Below are 19652 nucleotides of genomic sequence, written 5' to 3' on the forward strand. Positions count from 1 at the left end.
TCGGGGAAGGGGCGGGAGGGCGATGCGGCTCGGCCTCAGTGCGCGTGTGCACGCCGAGAAGCGGGAGAGAGGGCGGCTCTGGAGATTTCAGGTTCGAGTCCTGCCTCCTCAGTGGTTTTGGCGGGACGCGGTGGGGTGGGGCGGGGCGGCCGGGAGGAGTTTCATTGACCAGGGCTGAGCGAATGCTGAGAACACAGGAATGAATCAGACCTGGCGTGTGCGCTGGAAGAGTGTGCTTCCGGTCTGTGGAGGGGGACAACTAGGGGTTCAGACCACTTAGGGCGCAGGTTCAATCGGACCCTGAAGGGCGGGCAGAGGCACTCCAGGCGGAGGGAACCCCGGGAGAAAGAGCCGGGCTGGCTTGAACTCAGGTGGGCTGGTCGGACCCTAAGTGTCAGGATTCCTCCTGAAGGCCGGAGCGATGCGAACTGTTGGGAGGTGGACCGCGAATTAAATCCCTCCGAGGCCGCGGCGAAGGGGAGTGGGAAATCCAGTCAAAGGTCGAAAATTCAACCGCCAACGGGCAGAGCGCTCTGAGCGCGCCAAAGAGGAACGCGGGTCGCGGAGCGCGCATGCGCAGGCCATAGGGCTGGCGGCTTAGGTGGTAACCAGCGAGAGTGTTCGAGAGAGAAGTATCTCTGGTATAGTCGTAGACGTATAGGTGAATGGGAAAATTTACCATTTTTCATTTGAAATCTCATTAAAAATGTTTTTATGTTTGAATAGGGAGTATACATACATTCTGACAATTCAGGAAGCCAAGGGGAGGACACAGTAAAAGTCTCCTTTGGTTTCCGTATTCCATTCCTAAAGCACCAGTTCTCAGTTTCCTTCTGGAGCTACCGTTACAGTGAAGCATTGTAGTTAGTTCACATATTAGGTGGCTGACCTTGACCAAGTTCCTTAACCTTCCTCATTTGTAACATGGAGAGGACAGCACCTTGTGATGTAACTGGCAGAGTTAAATGGGTGAAAGTGCCTAGAACAGTACCTGGTGCATAGTAGCGCCATATGTTATCCTTATTTTGTGATGTACAAAGATAATAACGACAGCGATCGATTCTGAGCTGTCCCCTCCCCTCTGAGCCTCATCCCTGCTGCCATTTTCTCAGCACTGGTGCCAGGTGGAACCATTCATCTAGGCTGCCACAGGCTGGGTGGAAACATCACACAGACTGAGTCCTGTTTATAGATTCTCCAGAAGATTGTGGATGTTTAAGGGAGATTTACACGGCAGGCCATCTTTGTATTAGGTCTGTTAGTGTCCTTTTTTGCATCTTCATCTTGGGTTATATTTGTTTTCCTTAACTGGATTTCTCAACCCCAGCTCACCATCATGCCACTTTGTCATCTGGGCAACCCTCAGAGATGGAAATGACTTAACAAAGGGAAAATAAGGAGCCTGGCATTGACCATTGGCCCACTGTGTACCAAGCTTTGTTTTACATCACTACAACTTTCCCCTCTCCCTATTTAACAGATATGGAAAATGAGAAGGATCTTACTGAAGGCTCTGTAGCCAGGAAGTAGCAGAGTCTGGATTCAAACCCAAGCCGGTCTCACTCCAGGGCGAGCCCACATTTTTTCCCTGGCACCGGGCAGCCTGCCTAGTGGTGAGTCAGTCAAGCACCCGGAGAGTGCTTGTATTCTGAACTTTTGCTCTTAGAAATGTTCACTGCAATTAATATCCTTGTACATCCAATTGCATGTATATGATAGTATTATTCGTAGAATATCTTGTTTGAGATAGAATTGCTGGGTCAAAGGATACATTCAATTGGAAATTTCGAGAGCCATTGCCAAATGACCTATCCATCTCTTAATTCATTTCATTTATTCATTTGTATATTAAATGAATTATGGAACTCGAGTAGTCTACCAGGCATGGCTGTTGGTTGAAGATCCTGTCCTATAATGAATAAGCCAGAGCATCTGCCCTCTGGGAGTAAATATTCTAGTAGGGTAGCTGATGTCAGATAAAAGGTGCTTGGAAGAAAAAATCAAGATGAGGGAACTGAGAATGACAGAGGTCACGGAGAGTGACAAGTGGTCAGAGAAGGCTGCTGAGAGGAGGTGATACTGGAGCAGAGGCTTGAAAGAAGGAAATGAGCCCTATGTAGAGGCTGAAGAACAGGAAGTGGAAAGAGCCCGAGGAGGTGGAGTGGGCCTGAGGCCTGGCTTGTTTAAAGATGGTCCAGGTGACTGGTGTGGCTGAAGCACAACGAGGGGAAGAGAGGTAAGATTATTTAGGGATGGAGACAGAGATTGGCGCTAGGTTACATGGGGTCGTGCAGGCCGTGGTAAGGGCTTTGGAATTCACTTCCGAGTGTAATAGGAAGCCATTGGAGAGCTGTGAGCAAGGACCAACATGTTGCGATGTTATGTTTTATAAAGATTTCTCTGGTGAACACCAAAAATTAGTAAAATTGATTGTCCGTAGAAGTGAGCATTATGGACAGATGTGGATCCGAGCTGTGAGAGAGACTTAAGACTTCTATGTTTTTGAACCATGTGACTTATCTATGCACAAAAAAGTTAAATGAAAACAATACTGGTTGCTGTGAGGAGATGGCCTGCAGCTGGGCAGGGGCGGAAACAGGAGATGAGAAAGCTGATGTCCCTGCCCGGGCAAGAGATGATGGTGACTCAGGAAGAGGGTTGTGTGAGAGGAAGCATGAATCAGGGATGACTTAAAAGTTATCCTAAAGTTGGAACTGACCAACTGGAAGAAAAATGATGCTTTTTACCAAGATGGGGAGGAGTAGTCTTGATGGGAAATCGACAGTCTTTGAACTTCTTAACTTTCAGAGGCATATTGGACATCAGGTAAGTGGTCCTAGGGGGAGAAGCCAGAATTTTAACACACTTTCTAAAAACATACACAAAGGTATTATGATATAAAGAATTCCCATATATCCATCACCCAGTATTGATTGTCATCTATATTTTACTTGTCTTGTTTCTTCTGTTTTCCCCTCCCATATCGAAGCATACTTTCCCCTGCAATTTCTTCCTCGTTTTTTAAAGCAAATCTCAGATGTCCTGTTATTTTATCAATGACTGTACAAGTAAGCTAAGTTTTGGAGCTATTAATATATAGATGATATTTAAAAACCTGAGTTTTGTTGAAACCATCCAGGCAGAGGAGGTACAGAGAGAGAGAGACCAAGCCCTGAGGCCTCTACTTTTGGGAGCAGGAACCAGGGACAGGACCAGCATCCGAGAGAGTTGCTGAGAGGGAACAGGAGTATCAGGAGCAGGGACGACCTGGTGCCAGGGGAGCAAAGGCTTCCAAAAAGAAGAAGCTTGACTAGGGAGCAGAGATACGGGATAGTAGCTGGTGTTGGACATGGGGTCGATGAAAAAAAACATGGCTTTTTTATCCTCAGTCTAACCATGTTATGGAAACTTCCCATCATATAGATTCTATCAGGAGAAGTGTATAAGTACTTATTTTTCTTTTCCTTTTTGTCAGTGAGGTATAACTTAAATGTGGTGAAGTGCATAAAAGGCATAGATCTTAAGGGTTTGAATCAATGAGTTTTTCATAAATACATATGTTCATGTAATCACTAATCAGATCAAGATAGAAAATGCTCCCACAAACACCCGGAGATTTCCCTCGTGCCCTTTCTCTGTCAATTCCTCCACTCCAGAAGCAACCACTGACCGATTCCAGTCACTATAGGGTAGTTGTGTTACCGGAGAGTGGGGTCCTCTCCCGGCACGCGTTGTCCAGGTTCTTGATGTCTCAAAGAATTGAGCAAGACACCGAAATACAGTAGGAAAGAAAAGTTGTATTAGAAGGGAAAGTACACTTCCAGAAGTGGAAGTGGGCCTGAGCAAGAGAAGCGTGGCTCAAAAGGCCTGGTAACAAAGACTTCAGGGTTTTTATCCCTTTTTGCTGTGGGTGGTTATTTATAGAGTGGGCTTCTTTGATTGATAGCTAAGATTGACAGGACTCAATGAGTCATCGTTTTGCTTTCTGCGCATGTTTGTTCCCAGAATTCAGTCTGTTATGATATTAATGAACTTCTGGGCATATGCATCATATTATAATGATGGTATAATGAGACTCAGGTGAGTTGAAGGTCGTTGGGGTCTTCATTGCATAGGTGCGAGTGACTGGCTTAAACTGGTACCTAAAACTCTGCGTACTGATTTCTTTGTGTGAGTTAAAAAAATGCCTTCTGGCTTGCTTAATTGTGGGCAGATAAGGGCGGACCCCTTCTAAGATAGGATGACCTCAGTGTCTTTGCAGGCAGACCTGAAACCCCCTAACTTTCATGCCTACTTCTCTTCTAAGAGCCATGAACCCCTTATTATTAGTATGGATGTTCAGGGGCGGAAGGTCTCTTCTTCCGTATCTGCTTCCTGCTGAGAATGGCCATAGTCCCTGCCTACAGGGGTTTCATGGAGCATTTTCCCTTTCTACCTCAGTGTGGGTGGGATCTTGGGTTTCCTGCTGAAGTACCATCTTAGTCCCTAGACAAGGAAAAGACAATACAATCTCGTTATTTAAATCATACATCTATTAGTTTCTATTATTGATTTGCCTATTAAGTGAGTAAAGGGAAACAGGCTTGGTTAATACGTTTCTTAAAGAGTAAAAAAAAAAAGACCTTTGGCTTAAAGTGCACCCCTGCAGTCTAAGGGCCCTGTCTGACTTAACACCATTTCTGCTTAACAATGGGCTGATGATCCTTATCAATAGCCAGAGGATGAGTCGCCAGGGCAATTATCAGGATTTGAGAGGGCCTTTTTCCATAGGAAGGAGGGAAAAAAACTTAACAAGGTTTACTAAAAAGATTGACTCTGCAAGAGATGTCCTATTTCATTTCCTGCTAAAAGATTAAGAATTTTACAAGTGATGTCCTCAGTTGTGCCTGCTCTTGAACTTCATAGAAATGAAATCTTACAGCAGGTCTTCTGTGTATCTGGCTTCTTTAGCTCTCTGTCTGTGAAAATCTTCCATGTTGTTGCACGTAACAGGATTTCGCTGTGTAAGTTATAAAGGATTCTCTACTGGTAATTTCTAATGCTGGTTATTTTACCATATCAAAAAAAAAAAAAGACAATTTCAATTCCAGATGCTTTGCAATTGAGGGAATACATAGTGAACTTTAAGGATAACAGAGGCTCTCTAAAGTGTTTAAAGTTCCAGCGGGATGTTTTTAAGAGGGGAGAAATTGCAGCATGTTTGTATGCTGATGGGCATGATAGAGGGAAATGGAGAAAGAGACTTGGGAACTGGGCTTTCAAGTTAGTGAGGGGGCGTAGACGGGGTAAAAGTGGAGAGAGTGGTTGGAATTGAAGAGCCAGCTCGTCTTGGTAAAAGAAAGGAGAGTCTTACCTTTTGACATCCCCTCTAAACGTGAAAACCACTCTCTGGTTTTATATGTTGGCCGCTATCCCACACAACATAAAAGCTCAAAACAGGTATTTGGACTACCAGTCTGGCGTTGATGTAGACTATACGGCTTACTTTATGGACCTTAATAAAGAAAGTACTGGTGATGTATGTTCTAAGCGAGTGAGGCAAGAGAGAGAGTGGTGGGGAATTAAGACAAAGAATGTTTGGAAGGGAGAGGAGCCCCAAGGCAGGAGCGGCTGTGATACTGTGATTTATGATAAATACATCTTTGATCTTCGTCCAGTTTCTGGCACTAACTTTTAAAACCTTTGCAATTTTCTGTGATGAGAGTGATCGAGGTGTCTTTTGTTATGTTAATGAGGTTAATTTTGCAAAGCACCCAGGTAACCTAAGGATGGAGGCTGGTGGTTGGGGGATACAACCATGTAATTACAGGATTGGAATTTTTCATCCTTCCCTGCATCCCCGAAGAAGGGATGATGCAGGACAGGACAGATTCCTCCAAGTGGCCCTGCACCGAGAGAGAAAGGGTTTTTGAGCACAAGAAAAGAATTCAAGCACACGCTAGAGTTAGAGTCAAAAGGAAAGTTTATTAGAGAAGGAGTAACCTCCATAGACAGAGCGTGGTCTCTCTCAGAGGCAAAGAGATGGAGACCATGAGAGGGACCCCGAGTTGGGATTCAGTTCATATATCATTCTTAGTTTCTATGAATTACAGTTTAAAGACTTTGTTTACATTTTCCCTTGATGGTATGAATATGCAGTGTGAAAGCTTAAGAATACGTGGCATGAAAAGGTAAGAATATGTAGTGTGAAAGGCCTCCTGGCAATACCCGGCCTTTGATCCATAGGTTCCCCATGGTTTTGCCGCAGGGAATGAATGATTTTATTCTGTGTTTTCCCTTCACGGTGTGGGGAAATGGTTTGTTAGCAATCCCAGCAGAAATCTTCCTTTGTTCTGCAGGTGTCCTGGTCTCGCCTGGCTGTAGGGCTGATCAGCACATTGCAGTCTCTGAATATAGCTTGATTTAACTCGTTCTCTTGCCTCCTCCCTACATTAGGAAGAGGAGCTGGAGCTTGAATCAATTGGTGAATGGCCATTGATTTCATCAATTGTGATTATGTAACGAAGTCTCCATAAAAAACCAAAAGGAGGGGGTTCAGAGAACTTCCCCGTTTGGTGACCACGTGGAGATAGATGCAGGGAGAATGGCATGCTCAGAGCATGGACGCTCTGGGCTCTTTCTCCATACCTTGCCCTGTGCATTGCTTCCATCCGGCCTTTCCTAGTTGCATCCTTTTATAATACACTGGTGATCTAGTAAGTAAAATGTTTCTCTTAGTTTCTGTGAGCCACTCTAGGAAATTAATAGAAATCAAAGGAGGGGCTTGTTGGCACCTCTGAGCTGTAGTCAGTTGGTCAGAAGCACAGGTGACAACCTGGACTTACGATTGATGGCTGAAGTGTGAGTGGGGGCAGTCTTATGGGACTGAGCCCTTATCCTATGGAATCTGATTCTGTCTCCAGGTAGATGATGTCAGAATTGAGTTTCACATTCAACAGAATCTCACTGTTACTCTTGTAAGACTCCCACTTGGTGTCTGAGAATTACTTGGTGTGGGGAAAAACCCACAAGTGGGAACTGGTTGCATAACAGTTAGCAGCCAGGATGTGGAGGAGGCTGGAGTGGGGTGATCATAGCTTGAAGAGCCCCCCAGGTGAGGCCTGTGGGTGTATTAACAAAATGGAACACTATTCTGCAGTGCAAAAGCATGAGTAGCCCAGCTGATCTCACAGCCACAGTGCAGAGCCCAAGAAGTAAATATGAAGGATGGAGGAGGGTATTGGCTTGGAGGGAAAAGAGCTTTTAGAGGGATAGGAACTTCTAGATTGCTCCGAGTGGTGAATGCATTTGTAAAAATTCAGTGAGACTGCATTGAAAACTTATGTGCTTTATGTAAAATGGAGATTAATCAATGGGAAAATGAGCTAGGCTTAGGAGCTAGACTTTAACAGAAGGGCAGGTGGGGGCCATGGAAGGGTTTTGAACAAGGGCAGGACCATTTGGTCTGGGTACCACTAGAAAGGTCCTCAGAGGCTGTGGTGCATGGAAGGGGCGAGGCTAGAGCTTGGTTTCCGCTTTAGCTCCTGACTGGCTCTCTAACTCTGGTAAGCCCCCACCCGTCTCTGGACCCGCTATTTCCCACTCAGGGTTCTCCTGGGAGTGGAGGCAAAACAAAAGTAGGGGAGGGAAGTAGCCAGAAATCACCATGAGACTGAGCGCCTCGAGGACAGAGCCCTCTGACTCATGCCTGCAGCTCCAGCCCCTGGCACGGGGCCTTCAAGAAGTGCTGATGCTGTGTGAGGGCGTGCAGAAACTGCCAGAAAAGGGAGGGGGGTGGGAGGGGGCGTTAGGCCCTGCACCCAGAGAGGAGAATGGGGACAGGTGGGCAGGGGTAGACCCGAGATACTCAGAACAGAGATTTCTCATGTGTTCCCTTACGTTCTTAGCCAAAAGCCTCTTCTAACTAGTTCCTACCTTGTCTCGCCAGAAACCAACTTGTAGAAGGTGAGGGGCTTCAGGCCACCTCAGGTATTCAGTGTTTTCATTCAGTGATACTCAGTGAGGCCCCGTATGTGACATCGAGAACACAGTAGTGAACAAAAATGAAAATATGGTTTGGTGCTCTCCAAGCATCTGAATAGGCCCGTTGGCTAAGTGCTGGGGCTCCGGAGCCGGGCTGCCTGGTTCATACCACAGCTGTCCCATCTTCCTGTTGTGGCTTTGGGCCTCAGTTTCCTTATCTGTAAAATGGGACCAACAGTACCCACTTTGACTCCTTTCGTAGAGATTTTCTAAGATCGGTTATACAAAGGACCTAGCATGGTGCTTGGCCCAATAAATATTGTGCTAGAGACAAGTTCATGGGCTATGGGAGCTTTAGAGAGGGCTTCCTGGAGGAGGGGACATGTAAGCCAAGACCTAAAGGAAAACTAGGAAGGCATTTGCCAGCCAAAGGGGTCTGGCAGTGGATGAAGAAAGAGCGGTCCTGGAGGGAGGAGTTTGGCAGGGGACCTGGCAGCACTTCCAGGAGGGTTTCTTGCAGGGGGAGGCTGTCAGAAATGTCTTCAGAGGTCTCGTCTCGTTCTTGTCGCCTTCACTCCCTAGGGTTGGAAGCCAGAGGAAAGGCAGCCTGGCAGTGGGCGGTACAGGCCCCAGTTTAGCAGGACCGAGGAGTGAGGCTGCCTGTGGACTTGCAGGGAAGTCCAAAGATAGCTCAGCAGAGGAGGATGACTCGCAGCCTGGGATTCCCCACAAATCGGGGGAAGTGAGGATGAATCAGCCTCTCAAAGTAGAATGAAGCCACTGTGGGTAGTGAGACCTGGGTTCGAGCCCCAAGGCCACTCTGCCTTAGACTCGCTTCTAGCAGGGCAAAGAGGGCTCAGCAGTGTGACAGGCTGGGTGTTAATCTGGGCCCTGCAGCCTCGGTTCCCAGCTTCCAGGCCCAGCTCCTCTTGACACCTGTTTCTGAATCTGCACAGTGGGGTAGGGGAGTGGTCGTGATTTATAAAAAGGGGGCACAGAGTTGGGCATACAGTAGGGACTCTGGATGTGCCAGTCCCCTCCCCTTTTCCTGTCTGAGTCCTAGCAGATGCGAAATGATTGTGTGGGATGGTTCGGGGTTCCTGCTGGTCTCCAGATGGGGTTCTGAGGAGATGAGTAGAGGGGGAAAAAGATAACAAAAAGAAAAAGGACAGCCACACATTGTCTGAAAGTCAGTAGCAAGAATAAAAATGATTATGTCGTGTATTTGGTTCTTACCGAATGCCTGACCCTCTGTGCCACTGTTTTAATCTTCATGGCAGGCAGTGCCGTGGGGAGGTGACCCCATTTTACAGGTGAGGTAAAATGTGCACAGAAGTGAAACCACTTGCCCCAAATCACACAGCCAGAGGATGGCAGAGCCAGGATCTGTTTGAATTCAAAGCCCTTGCTCTTAGCCTCAGATCTGGGGCGGGAGTTGGAGGGAGTTGTCGAGGACTCCCCAGCCCACAGGCCTGGCAGGGCACTTAGGGGAGGCCTTCGCTTTATAGATGGGGAAACAGGTTCAGACAAAGCAGGGTAAGAAGGCCCCAGTGGATGCCCTGCCTGTTTGGAACGTGGATATGTTTATTAAGAAACAGCAACTTCTTCGTCTTTAACGTTTATTACAAAGTAGAAGAGCAGAGACTGGTGAGCTGCGCCACCCGGTTCACTCTGTCCCCACGTTCTCTGCAGCTCTGGAAAAATGGTATCCTCTTGCTTTCCCACCAGGGGGTGCCACCTCCTGCCCCGTCCCAGCCTCAGGCCTGGTTCCTTCAGATCCACCGACCAGCGGTAACCGAGGCATCCCAGGATCCTGGACTCTGGGCTCCCAGTCCCCTGCTCCTCTGGGCCTCAGCTGTCCCGGTCCCCAGGCACCTCCACTTGGAACTGAAAGCTGGAGGTCGTCTATAGCAGCACAGCGAAGAGGGTTTTTTGAGGGTATGTGGGGTAATGGTGACCATTTCCCCATTTAGGGCCTCAGGGATAGGCCACAGCCTCCCTCCTTCAGCCAGTGTCCCCTCCAGCAGCCCCAGCAAGTCAACCGACCCCAAGGTGGGACCCCCTTGGGTCCTTGCACCCGAGGTGCTTTATTCATGGGTTTGGGTCAGGAATAGCAGGGAGAATGTCCTTGACCTCAATCACAGGGAAAGTAGCCTGGTTCTTCCTCCACGGGTCCTGGGGAGACAAACAGAGATGGATGGACAGGCAGCCCTGGAAACAGAGGAGGAGCAAGACCCGAGACAGAAGTGGAGACCGAAATTGGTAGGCAGAGGAGAAAGAGCATGGAGGTACTTGACACCAAGAGAGGGGGCCAGCCGGGCATTTGGACAGAGCCAGAGAATGTGCCCAGGGGCAGAGACCAAGCAAAGAAAGGAGAGAGAGTGCTGAGGGTCAGCAAAAAGGAGAAGAAATGCCTCCCATCACTGCCACGCCAGCCCAGAACTTGACGCCTTTTTCTCCAGACACAGCCAGAGCAGAAGAGGAAGTGTGGCCTTGTCTCCAGGCCATCCCCCACCCCCTCGCCACATGGGGTGCTGGTTACAGGCACCTTTCCTCCAGCAGTCCCAGCCTCCTCACCAGCTACGTGGCCTCCTGGCTGAGTTCTGGAGGCTGCTGTGGCCCCAGGGCAGTGCTGAGCAGCTCCGTCAGGGTGTCCAGCTTCCCTGCCAGTGCGTCAATCCGCTTCTCCAAGGCCTGGTGTGAGCTATTCAAACCCAGTTGCAAGTCACACAGGATCATGTGCATCTGGGCAGAGAGAGGGCAGCGGTATCAAGGAGCTGGGGTGCGCCTTCCCTGGAATAAGGCGATGGAACCAATGTACTAAACTCTTATAGACCCTCAGTTACCCTCAGTAGTAACAGTCACTGTTCATTGGCCACCAGCCCCACCCTAGCTACTAGGCCAGGTGCTTTGCATGTAAAAGTCACGAGAGTGAGTCATATTCCTAATGTTCCTAATTTTACAGCTGAGGAAACTGAGGCCTGGAGCAGTTAATTGACACACCCAAGGCAGCAGCTAGAACAGAGCCCAGGAAGTAGTAGGTGCTTACTAAATATTTGTGGAATTGATGAATGCCTGACTTCAAAACCCACACAGCCCTCTCACTGCCTTCTGAAACCAGGATTCACAGCTTCATCCTTGAGTGTGTGTGAGCTTTCTATGAGCATTCTTCAATTCTGTGTTTTTGGCTCGATCATCTTTGGAAATAATCACCTGCCAATTCTGGCAGATCTAGGCCACCACCTCCTCACTGAGACCTGCCATGCAGTATAGGAGCCTGTACCTGTGATTGTTTACCATGGCGTTGGTGCCAAGGGCCACTGTTTAAATTATTGCAGACTAATGAGAAAAGGCAAAGGCTGCAGATAAGCAAAAGACGCTGTCATCAAGCCAGGAGGTGTGACATCGCCATCCCTGAGCACTGGTGCAATCAAGTGGTCCCAGCCGGAAGTGCGCAAGCTGAGTCGCTTGGCCAGGCAGGTGAAGCACCATGGCCCTGGGTCCCCTCTTCACAACAGCAGCAGAGACCGAGTTTTACTGAAACAGTGTCACCCTTCCCCACAGCAGTCTTGTTAATTTGCATTTTATTGGTTTTCCATGTGTGTTTGAACTTGGTTTGTAAATTTGCTTTGGTTTTATTATTGTATAAGTCAGAGTTAGAAGGAATTTTATATCCGTCCGCATGTAAGTAACTCGACAATAAAAATAATTTAAAGCCAAACACTGGAGTTCTCTGTGCAGTTTCTTTTTTTTTAGTGTAAAAGGGATCTGTCTGTACCTTAACGAGTTTGAGAAACCGTATTGCATCATTCATTTATTCAACTTCAAACCTTTAATGAGTGCCCACGTTTGCCAGGCCCTGGCCAACGTTCCCTGTTCCAGGGCCAGATTTTCATACCTGAGGCCCAGCCTCCCTCCTCTCTCAGACCCGCTCCCACGGATTCCGGTACCTTGGAGATGTCCACCATGGAGTTCACTTGTTCCCGGAGCTTTCTGTGTTTCAGCCGCACCTGGCGGAACCTGTGGGAAGAAATAGGTGGTCAGTTTTCCTATATGCCTAGTCCTTGATGTAGCCCTAGCTTGGGGGAGGGGTGGGGAAGGACAGACCCATGCAGACACAATACAAACAGCAAAAGTTGCCAGGAGCTGAAGGGGCGGGGGCGGGGGTGGGGGTGGGGGTGCGGTTGGAGGGTGCATCCACGGTGCCACCTCCCTGGTAGAGACCCAGGTATCCAGTCTCACACACAGCCACCTGGACCCACAGACACACTGAGACATGCAGAATCAACCAGCACAGACACAGAATCATAGGAGGTGTAGGCAGACATCTCTTCCATCACACATGGGTGTGCATGCACATATGCACACACATATGCCGTGTAGACAGATGTGGACACAGGTGCACATGGGTAAGTGCCTGTGCAGACACAAACACACACAGCGGCCCTCACGTGTTGATAGCGGCCAGCAGCTTGCGCTGGTGCCTGCGGGCAGCTGTAGCGTCCTTCTTGCGTGTGTGTTTATAGAACATCCAGGACTCTTGGAGCACTCTGGCAGCTGACTCTTTCATCTGGGGGTGGGTGGCACAGTGTCAGTGCAGATAGACTCACAGGTTCTAGAAAGGAGATTGGGGGCCAGACTCCTGGTCTGAGGGAGGAGGGGCTGGGGGCCGGACTCCTGGGTCTGAGGGAGGAGTGGTAGAGGGTTGGGTCTCCTGCGTAGACCTGTAGTCACCTCTTTGGCATACTGGATGTCCATCATGAAGTTGTGCACATGCTTCTCTGCTTTATTAAACTCCAGCTTCCGAGCCACTACAGCCACCAGCAGGGCTGTGCAGCAGACCCCCTGTGAACACAGGCACTATGACACAATGACACAAGGGCTGTGGGGCTCTCTAGGGCCAGCCCTGTGCCACTAGCTCTTTCCTCGAACCCTCCTAAACAGCCACAGAATGCATGCATGGCCACCCCAGTAGACGGCCAAGCAAACAGGCTCAGAAAGATCCAAGGTCCCACAGCTCCGAAGGGTGGGACGAGGATCAGAAATCATGTCTGAGACCAACTTCTGTGCTCGTGTTTACACCGTCAGAATGTTTTCTTTCGTTAAGGGTGTTGGAGGAGGGGAGAAGGGCTGGTTTCAGGCAAGGGACAGACCTTGGGCTCCTGCGGGGGATCCCGTACTCCCCCGTACCCCCACTGCTCCACCCAGTTGGCCATCCGGTCACCAAGGGTGTCCCTCACCCTCCTCCCACCCCCATGGCCTCCGCCCAGCTCTGGCCCTGTCCTCTTTCTCCTGGACCATCCTCCGGCCTCCGACCAGCCTCCGAAGCCCCCTGCCCTGACCCCAGGGAGATCTAACCCCAGTTAGGACCCTGCCCCCTCACCATAATCTCCTCCTAGGCTTCCACAGCCCCAGACTTCTCAGCCTGGCAGGGCCTTCCCAGATCTAGGCCCCTCCCTCCTCTGCTCAGCCTCCCTCCCAGACAGGTCAGCCCCGCCAGAGCACCAGGGGCCCAAATGCTCATTCTCCCTTCTCCCCAGGCTTCATCCTTTGAGGCCCCATCAAATTCCAATGGCTCTGAGGCACCTGCCCACTCCCCCATGAGTTAGAAGGGATCTTCTGAAGCCTCCCCCACCCCGTGTGTTTCAGCCATTGCCCACTCCGGACAGTTTAGTAGAAATGTTATCTCTGGGACTGACCGGGTTCCAAGCCCAGCTTGGAGCAAGTTACTTAATCTCTTGGTGCCTCAGTTTCTTCTCTGTAAAATGGGCATGTCCTCACAGTATCACCCTGTGGGTTCTGTAAGTTAACACCTGGGAAGTGCTTATACCAGAGACTAGCACAGAGCGTGTGCTCAAAAGGTAGCTATTATGATTCCGCTGCACCATGGGACCTCTCGGCCAGGAGTGGTCTATGAGCACTAGTGCAAATCGCCTTCTCTAGCTCTCAGTTTCTCCTTTCTTCAAATGAGGGAGGAGGTACCAGGCAGCCCTGAGTGTTCCTGACTCTTCGGGAGTGTTTCCCTGGCCGAGTCTCTGCACCTGTTTTCTGTCACAAAGACACCTCTGTGTGTGTGTGTGTGTGTGAGACATTGGGCACTGGGTCCTTGAGGGGAGGGGAGGATGAAGATGTGAGGTGGGGGAAACTGGATCCCTGGGTCTGTGAAAGGTAAGAGGTGGGTGTCTGGATTCAGGAGGAGGCATGAATCGGGCTGGAGAGCCTCTGCCTCATCCTTGGGGGCACAGGCGCTGCGGTGGAAGCAGTGGATGCCCAGGCCCCATTATAATAACAGCCTCCCCACCCTTAAACTTCAACCCACTGACTATTTCTTATGTGCTGAGCACTGTTTGAGAGACTTTACATGTTTTAATTAATTTAATCTCCTAAGGAACCCCATGAGGAGTACACTCGTATCAGCATCCCATTTTATAGGTGAGGAAACTGAGGCCCAGGGAGATTATATGGCTTGCGCCCAGGTAGGAGGTGGCAGAAGCAGGATTTGAGCCCAGACAGCCTGGCTCTGTGATTAGCCTCTATAGCCTTGATGGAGGCTGGGATTCTGGGTTCCTGGGTCCTGGGTCCTGGAGGAGCTAGAGCTGGGGAACCAGGGGCCTGAGTCCCAGATGATCAGGAGGGTAAGGAGAGGGGGCAGGATGCCTGGGCCTTGGTGGGGCTCAGGGATGGATTCCTGGATTCTGGAGAGAAATGGGCTGGGAAATCAGTGGGCCGTGGCCCTGAGGAGGATGTGGGCTGGGGTCCTAGGTTCCAGAGAGAGCAAAGACTTCAGGAACGGATTCCTGGGTTTTGAAAGGAAATGGGGCTGGAGATCTGTGTCCTGGAGAGGGACTGGGGCTGTGGGGGGTCCAGCCACCCAAGTTTCATGGGATGTCCCTGATTGCCTGTGTCAGCTCCTTGGTTTCCTGGGGCCAGGGGAGGAGCAGTTTGGTTTAGGGGTAGGGTCGCCGAGGGGCTCGTACTCACCATGACCCCAGTGCAGAGGCAGACAATCTTGCCCCACATGGTGCCCGGCACCACATCCCCGTAGCCGATGGTCAGGAATGTGATGGGGATCAGCCACAGTGTGTCCGAAAGGTGTCCAGTGGCATTAACGGCCTGCCTGTGGGGAAGGGTGAGTTAGCTGTGACACCCCACCCCAGGGGTTCCTGTAGATTTGTACCTTCCTTCCTAACACACACACACAATCCCAAGAAGCACTCAGAGGAAAAGCCAGTAAATTCTGGGCTTTGGGGAGCCTGCTCGGCCTTCCTGCTGTGAGCTGGGCAAGATGCTTGTTTGAACCCGGGTCAAGTGGACTAAAGCCTGTTTAGTTTCAGCGAGGCCACCAGGGCTGCTGTATTCGGAGCATGTGGCTGAGGGGTTGAGAGGGGGCAGAAACCCAGTCCGAAGTCCACTTGTCAGACCCCGGCAGGGGATTGCACCTGCCCTGAGGAAGGAGGGGGGGGGTGCCTTTTTTCTAATTTCCACAAAGATGCTGTCTGGCCTAGAGGTGGCCCTATCAAGACCAAAAAGATGGGACTCTACAATGGCTTGGCGGGACTCTGCCCTCCTTTCCCCTCACTTCCTAGAAGGGGACATTTCAGTCCCACCACGGAATGAATTGTCCATCTTGGGCTCACAGACTCCTTGCATCAGGGTCAGCCAGGAAAGCTTCCCCCGTTAGGGCCCCGGACACCCCAGACCCACTGAATCAGTGTCCGGAGGTGGAGACGGAGTCTGTGCTGTTCAGTACCACCCTCCTCATCCTGAATTACAGTGAAGTTTGAGAACTTCTGCCTTAGGACTTAGAAATTTGACTCCCTTCCCATCATCCCACTTTTCAGATGAGAAGCTTGGTGGGAGGACCATTTATTGACCCTGATCCTGACTGGTTTTCCAAATGGGAAAACTTGAGGTGCTGCGAGATGAAAGATTACAAAATTAGGCAAGATTGGAATCGCCAGGGAGACTTTAAAGATGGTAGAACTTGTAAAATTGACCCATTTTACAGATGAGAAAACAGGCTCAGAAAGGAGCACTCTAAAGCCAGGTCTTCTCACTCTCTGCCTCCCCTCAAGAATCTTTTGTCGGATGCACTAAACCAGAGGTTCTCAAACGGGAGTGGGCATCAGAACCACCTGTGAAGGCCGCTGCTTGGCCTCACTCACTGCAGTTTGAATTTGGTAGGTCTGGGTAAAGCCTGAGAATTGGGGTTTACAAGTGCCCAGGTGATGCTGCTGGTCCCGGAACCACACTGAGAACCACTGGCTGATCACCCCCAATTTCTGTGTGTCAGAGACAGACAGAGACAGACAGAGACAGACACTCAGGCCCTGAAAGGGTACAGGCCCAGCGTCAAGTCGCATGGTGTTCAGCACGCAGCCTGGAATCCCATACCAGTTCCCTGCAGGAATTCTCCAGAGCACCCTAAATCATCCCCATGCGGGATCAGGGAAAGCTCCTGCAGTGCATCTGTGCCAATTCAGAAAAGGTGCCCCTTTCCCCCAAGGCGATGCAACCCTCGGCGGGGCCCCAGCGCCTGGGTTTGGAGACCGAACAGATAGATGCCTGGGGACCTGAAGCAGGAGGCTGGGAAGCGGGAAGGGAAGGGCTTCCAAGGGTCTGTCTGTGCCTGGGGAGACTGGAGACTGCAGGGGAGGAAGGGCCGGGGCTGGCCTGTTGGTTCCTCCCCCCCGGGCGGCGGAGAGTGGGGACAAATAGCTCCCACCACTGCTTGGTCCCTGGGGGCCCCAACCTGCAGCACTGTAAGGGCTGCCGGGGCTGTAAGCGGTTCTTCCAGACGCTCAGGTACCCTCTGCCCAGCGCCCTCACCTCTCTGCCACCGACAGCACCCAGGCGGTGGTGAGCCAGAGGCCGAGCGTGAGGCAGAGCAGCAGGCGGCCGGGGTGCGTGTTCATGTACAGCTTGGCCACGAACCAGTGGCGGAAGCGGACCTGGTTGAGGGCGCCGATGCTGCGGTAGGACACGTTGAGCAGGACGCCGCTGCGCAGGAGCACGGCGCGGGGCACTAGGTAGAGGCGCAGCAGCATGGCCAGTGACAGCAGCGCCTCGCCCTGGCTCAGGAACCCCGGCCAGGACTGCGTCGCCATCGACGGAGACCGGGTACCCAGCGCGCAGGGCGGGCCCCGCACAGGCGCCGGGTGCAGCCCGCACACCGCCAGCTCCAGCAAGATCTGCGCCACCTGCCGCCGGGTCAGCGCCACGCGCCAGTCCTGGAGCCCGTTGTCGGTCATGAACAGCTGCGGGGAGGGGACGGACAGGGAAGTGGGGTCACACGAAGGCCAGGCGGCCGTGGCCAGCCTGCGCAGGGAGATAAGGGGGGCGCGCCCGCCCTGCGGGGGAGCGAGGCAGATAGCGCTGGGGCAGGGGCTTTGGGATGTGTGTGGGGGGCGGGGAAGAGACCTGAGATGGACGTCCCTCCCGCGTCTCCTCTCCCTCCCCCTCTAGTGTCAGCCTACTTCGAGAACTTCCAGCCCTGGAACGCTTGGCGCCCACTGAGCGACACAGATTGTTCTATATATTCAGGCGGACAGACAGCAACCCCGGCCTCCCTGGAGCTTCCCGCCCACCTCATGGAGCCATCTTCTCTTCTCTTTTCTGAGGACACGTGTACAGTAATCGTCATCACCATACCATTAGCGCTGACAACAGCTAACACTGAGGGGGCACTTTGGATGTGCCAGGCACTGCCGTAGCCCCTTTGCATGTTGTGACTCAATGAATGCTCACAACACGGCGAGATGGAAAGTATTATCACCCGCATTTTAGAGATGTGGACACCGAGGCCTAGGTCCCGCAGGCGGGTGCTGGTACCGCTGGGCTACAAACCCTGCACTCGGAACTTCGGAACTGTGTGAATGGCTGCTGGTAATGATAATGTCTGCTGTTTACTGAGCACCTTTTATGTACCAGGCACTTGCAAGGGACATCACTGCACATGGCCAGTAACCCCCATTTCATAATCAAAGGTATGGGGGAGGGACGACAGGATCTGGGGATGTACGGGTAGGGTTGGGAGGGGGGGGGACTTGAGTGTCCCAGTGAGACATGACACTGGAGGGGGAAGGCAGGAAGGGCTTGGGTCTGGGGGGATATTGGCACAGACGGGGAGCCTGGGAGTGGGGAAGGACCTGTGGGCATATACCTGGGGGCTCAGGTTGCTTGGGATTGGGATAGGTAGGGACTCAGAGATGGAGGACAGAGATCTGGAGGCTGGGACTGGAGCTCTCAGCATCTGAGTGTGTGTGGGGAGACTGGAGGGGGGGCAGATGGAGGAAGGGAGGGGGCTGCTCCAGGAGGCTGTGTCTGTCCGTGGTTCGCCCCATCCCGGTGGGTGAGGGTGTGGACGCATCTCAGGGAGAAGGAACCTCATTACTCAGCCCAGGAAGAGGAGGATGGAAAGTGTGAACTCAGGGTGTGGTGGGGCTGGGGGCACAAGCAAGGCGGGGCCTGCCCTACCTGGACCTCTTTGGCGTGAAAGGCCACGATGAGGCAGAGGAGGAAGATGGTGGAAACACTGATGACGCATTTAACCAGGAACAGGTAGAGCGCCCACTGTTGGGAGGGATAGGGAAAGGTGTGAGGTGCCCAGTCTGCACCCCCCTCAGTACCCTCTACCTTCCTCCCAAACAGCCTTCCCTTCTCAATCTCCAGTTTCCTAGCCTCCTTTCCTTTCAGCCCCTGACCCAGTTTCTCCTGATGTGTCAGTTCTGGGGAGGTCTCAAAACCACCTGGTCCCCAGGGAGTGTGCCCTCTTCCTTCCCAACCGGACAGCGCTGGCCTGGATGCCAGCACCCACCTTCCCCCTCAGCTCTTCTCCTCAGACCCACATCCCTAAGGGGAGACCCTGAAACACACATTCCTTCTTAATTCTTGTCCCCTTCTCCATCAAAAATAGTTCCTCAGGTATGTGCTTGCATGGGGCTTTGTGTCTAGAAACACATCTGGCCTCTAGACAGTGTCCTGTCTCCCTCCCTGCCCGCCCAGCTGGTCTGGTCCTAGAAAGCAACTTCAAGTCCCACCCCCACCCCAATTCCAGAGAAGCCTAGGAACTATCATTCAGTCTCCAAGGAATGAGTGACACCTCCCGCTACCTTCATCCGGGGGACTGAGTCCCTGAGAGAACCCAGACCCAGCTCTGAGAACGCCCTCTACCCACAGTCCTGCCCACTGCGTCTCCTCTCCCCCTGCCTCCTGCTCTCCCTCCTGGCCCAAGCCTGGGGCAGATCTGGCAGAAGCACGTGGCCTCCAGAATCCACGGAGAAGGTTTTCTCCTCCTCATTGTGCGCAATACCTTGCAGGAATCTAGAATTCCTGAGGGAAAGAGTTAGAGGGGCCTGGGACTGCTGGATTCCATAGGAGGGGCTGGGAGGGAGGCACCCTGCCTGTGGGGTGTTGTCATAGGCAGGGGACCACATGGGTTCCCTCCCGTTTCTCCTAAGACACCTGTTTGTCCTAAGATGTTGCCAGCTCCCCCAAGGGGGCGGGGCCCCAGCTCTGTGCAGGGGAAGAGGGCCAGTTTCCTGCCCCAGGGGGCCTGCCCCTCCACCCCTCCCCGAACAATGGTGCTGTTGTCCCCAGCCCTCCCCCACCCCTTCATCCTTCTCTGGCACCACAATTTCCTGTCTCTTTCTTTAGCTTGTCCCAAATTCCACCCCACTAGACACAGCACC

At 51.7% G+C, this 19652-nt stretch overlaps 1 protein-coding gene and 1 long non-coding RNA gene across 4 annotated transcripts in view; one reads left to right on the forward strand and one right to left on the reverse strand.

Moving 5' to 3' along the window:
• Positions 1 to 17: 17 nt before the first annotated feature.
• On the forward strand, positions 18 to 11690 carry LOC120605254 (uncharacterized). The gene is made up of 3 exons (XR_005653565.1): positions 18 to 91; positions 1481 to 1613; positions 10928 to 11690. It is a non-coding gene; the product is annotated as an uncharacterized LOC120605254 (long non-coding RNA).
• Positions 9565 to 19652, reverse strand: part of KCNN4 (potassium calcium-activated channel subfamily N member 4) — a 17334-nt gene continuing 7246 nt past the window's right edge. The window contains exons 4-10 of one of the 3 annotated variants that reach the window (XM_039866145.1): positions 14944 to 15079; positions 12697 to 12807; positions 12414 to 12532; positions 11913 to 11982; positions 10540 to 10707; positions 10096 to 10137; positions 9565 to 9867 (exon numbers count right to left, since the gene is read on the reverse strand). In XM_039866145.1, coding sequence (XP_039722079.1) covers positions 10543 to 10707; positions 11913 to 11982; positions 12414 to 12532; positions 12697 to 12807; positions 14944 to 15079 — 601 coding nt within the window. In that variant the 3' untranslated portion in view covers positions 9565 to 9867; positions 10096 to 10137; positions 10540 to 10542. Of the gene's footprint in view, positions 10138 to 10539; positions 10756 to 11912; positions 11983 to 12413; positions 12533 to 12696; positions 12808 to 14943; positions 15080 to 19652 lie in introns of those variants that run through there. The other 2 variants (XM_039866146.1, XM_039866147.1) reach the window with 2 other exon arrangements.

The sequence above is a fragment of the Pteropus medius genome, unplaced genomic scaffold (genome assembly GCF_902729225.1).
Source record: "Pteropus medius unplaced genomic scaffold, Ma_sr-lr_union100, whole genome shotgun sequence".
Lineage (NCBI taxonomy): Eukaryota > Metazoa > Chordata > Mammalia > Chiroptera > Pteropodidae > Pteropus > Pteropus medius.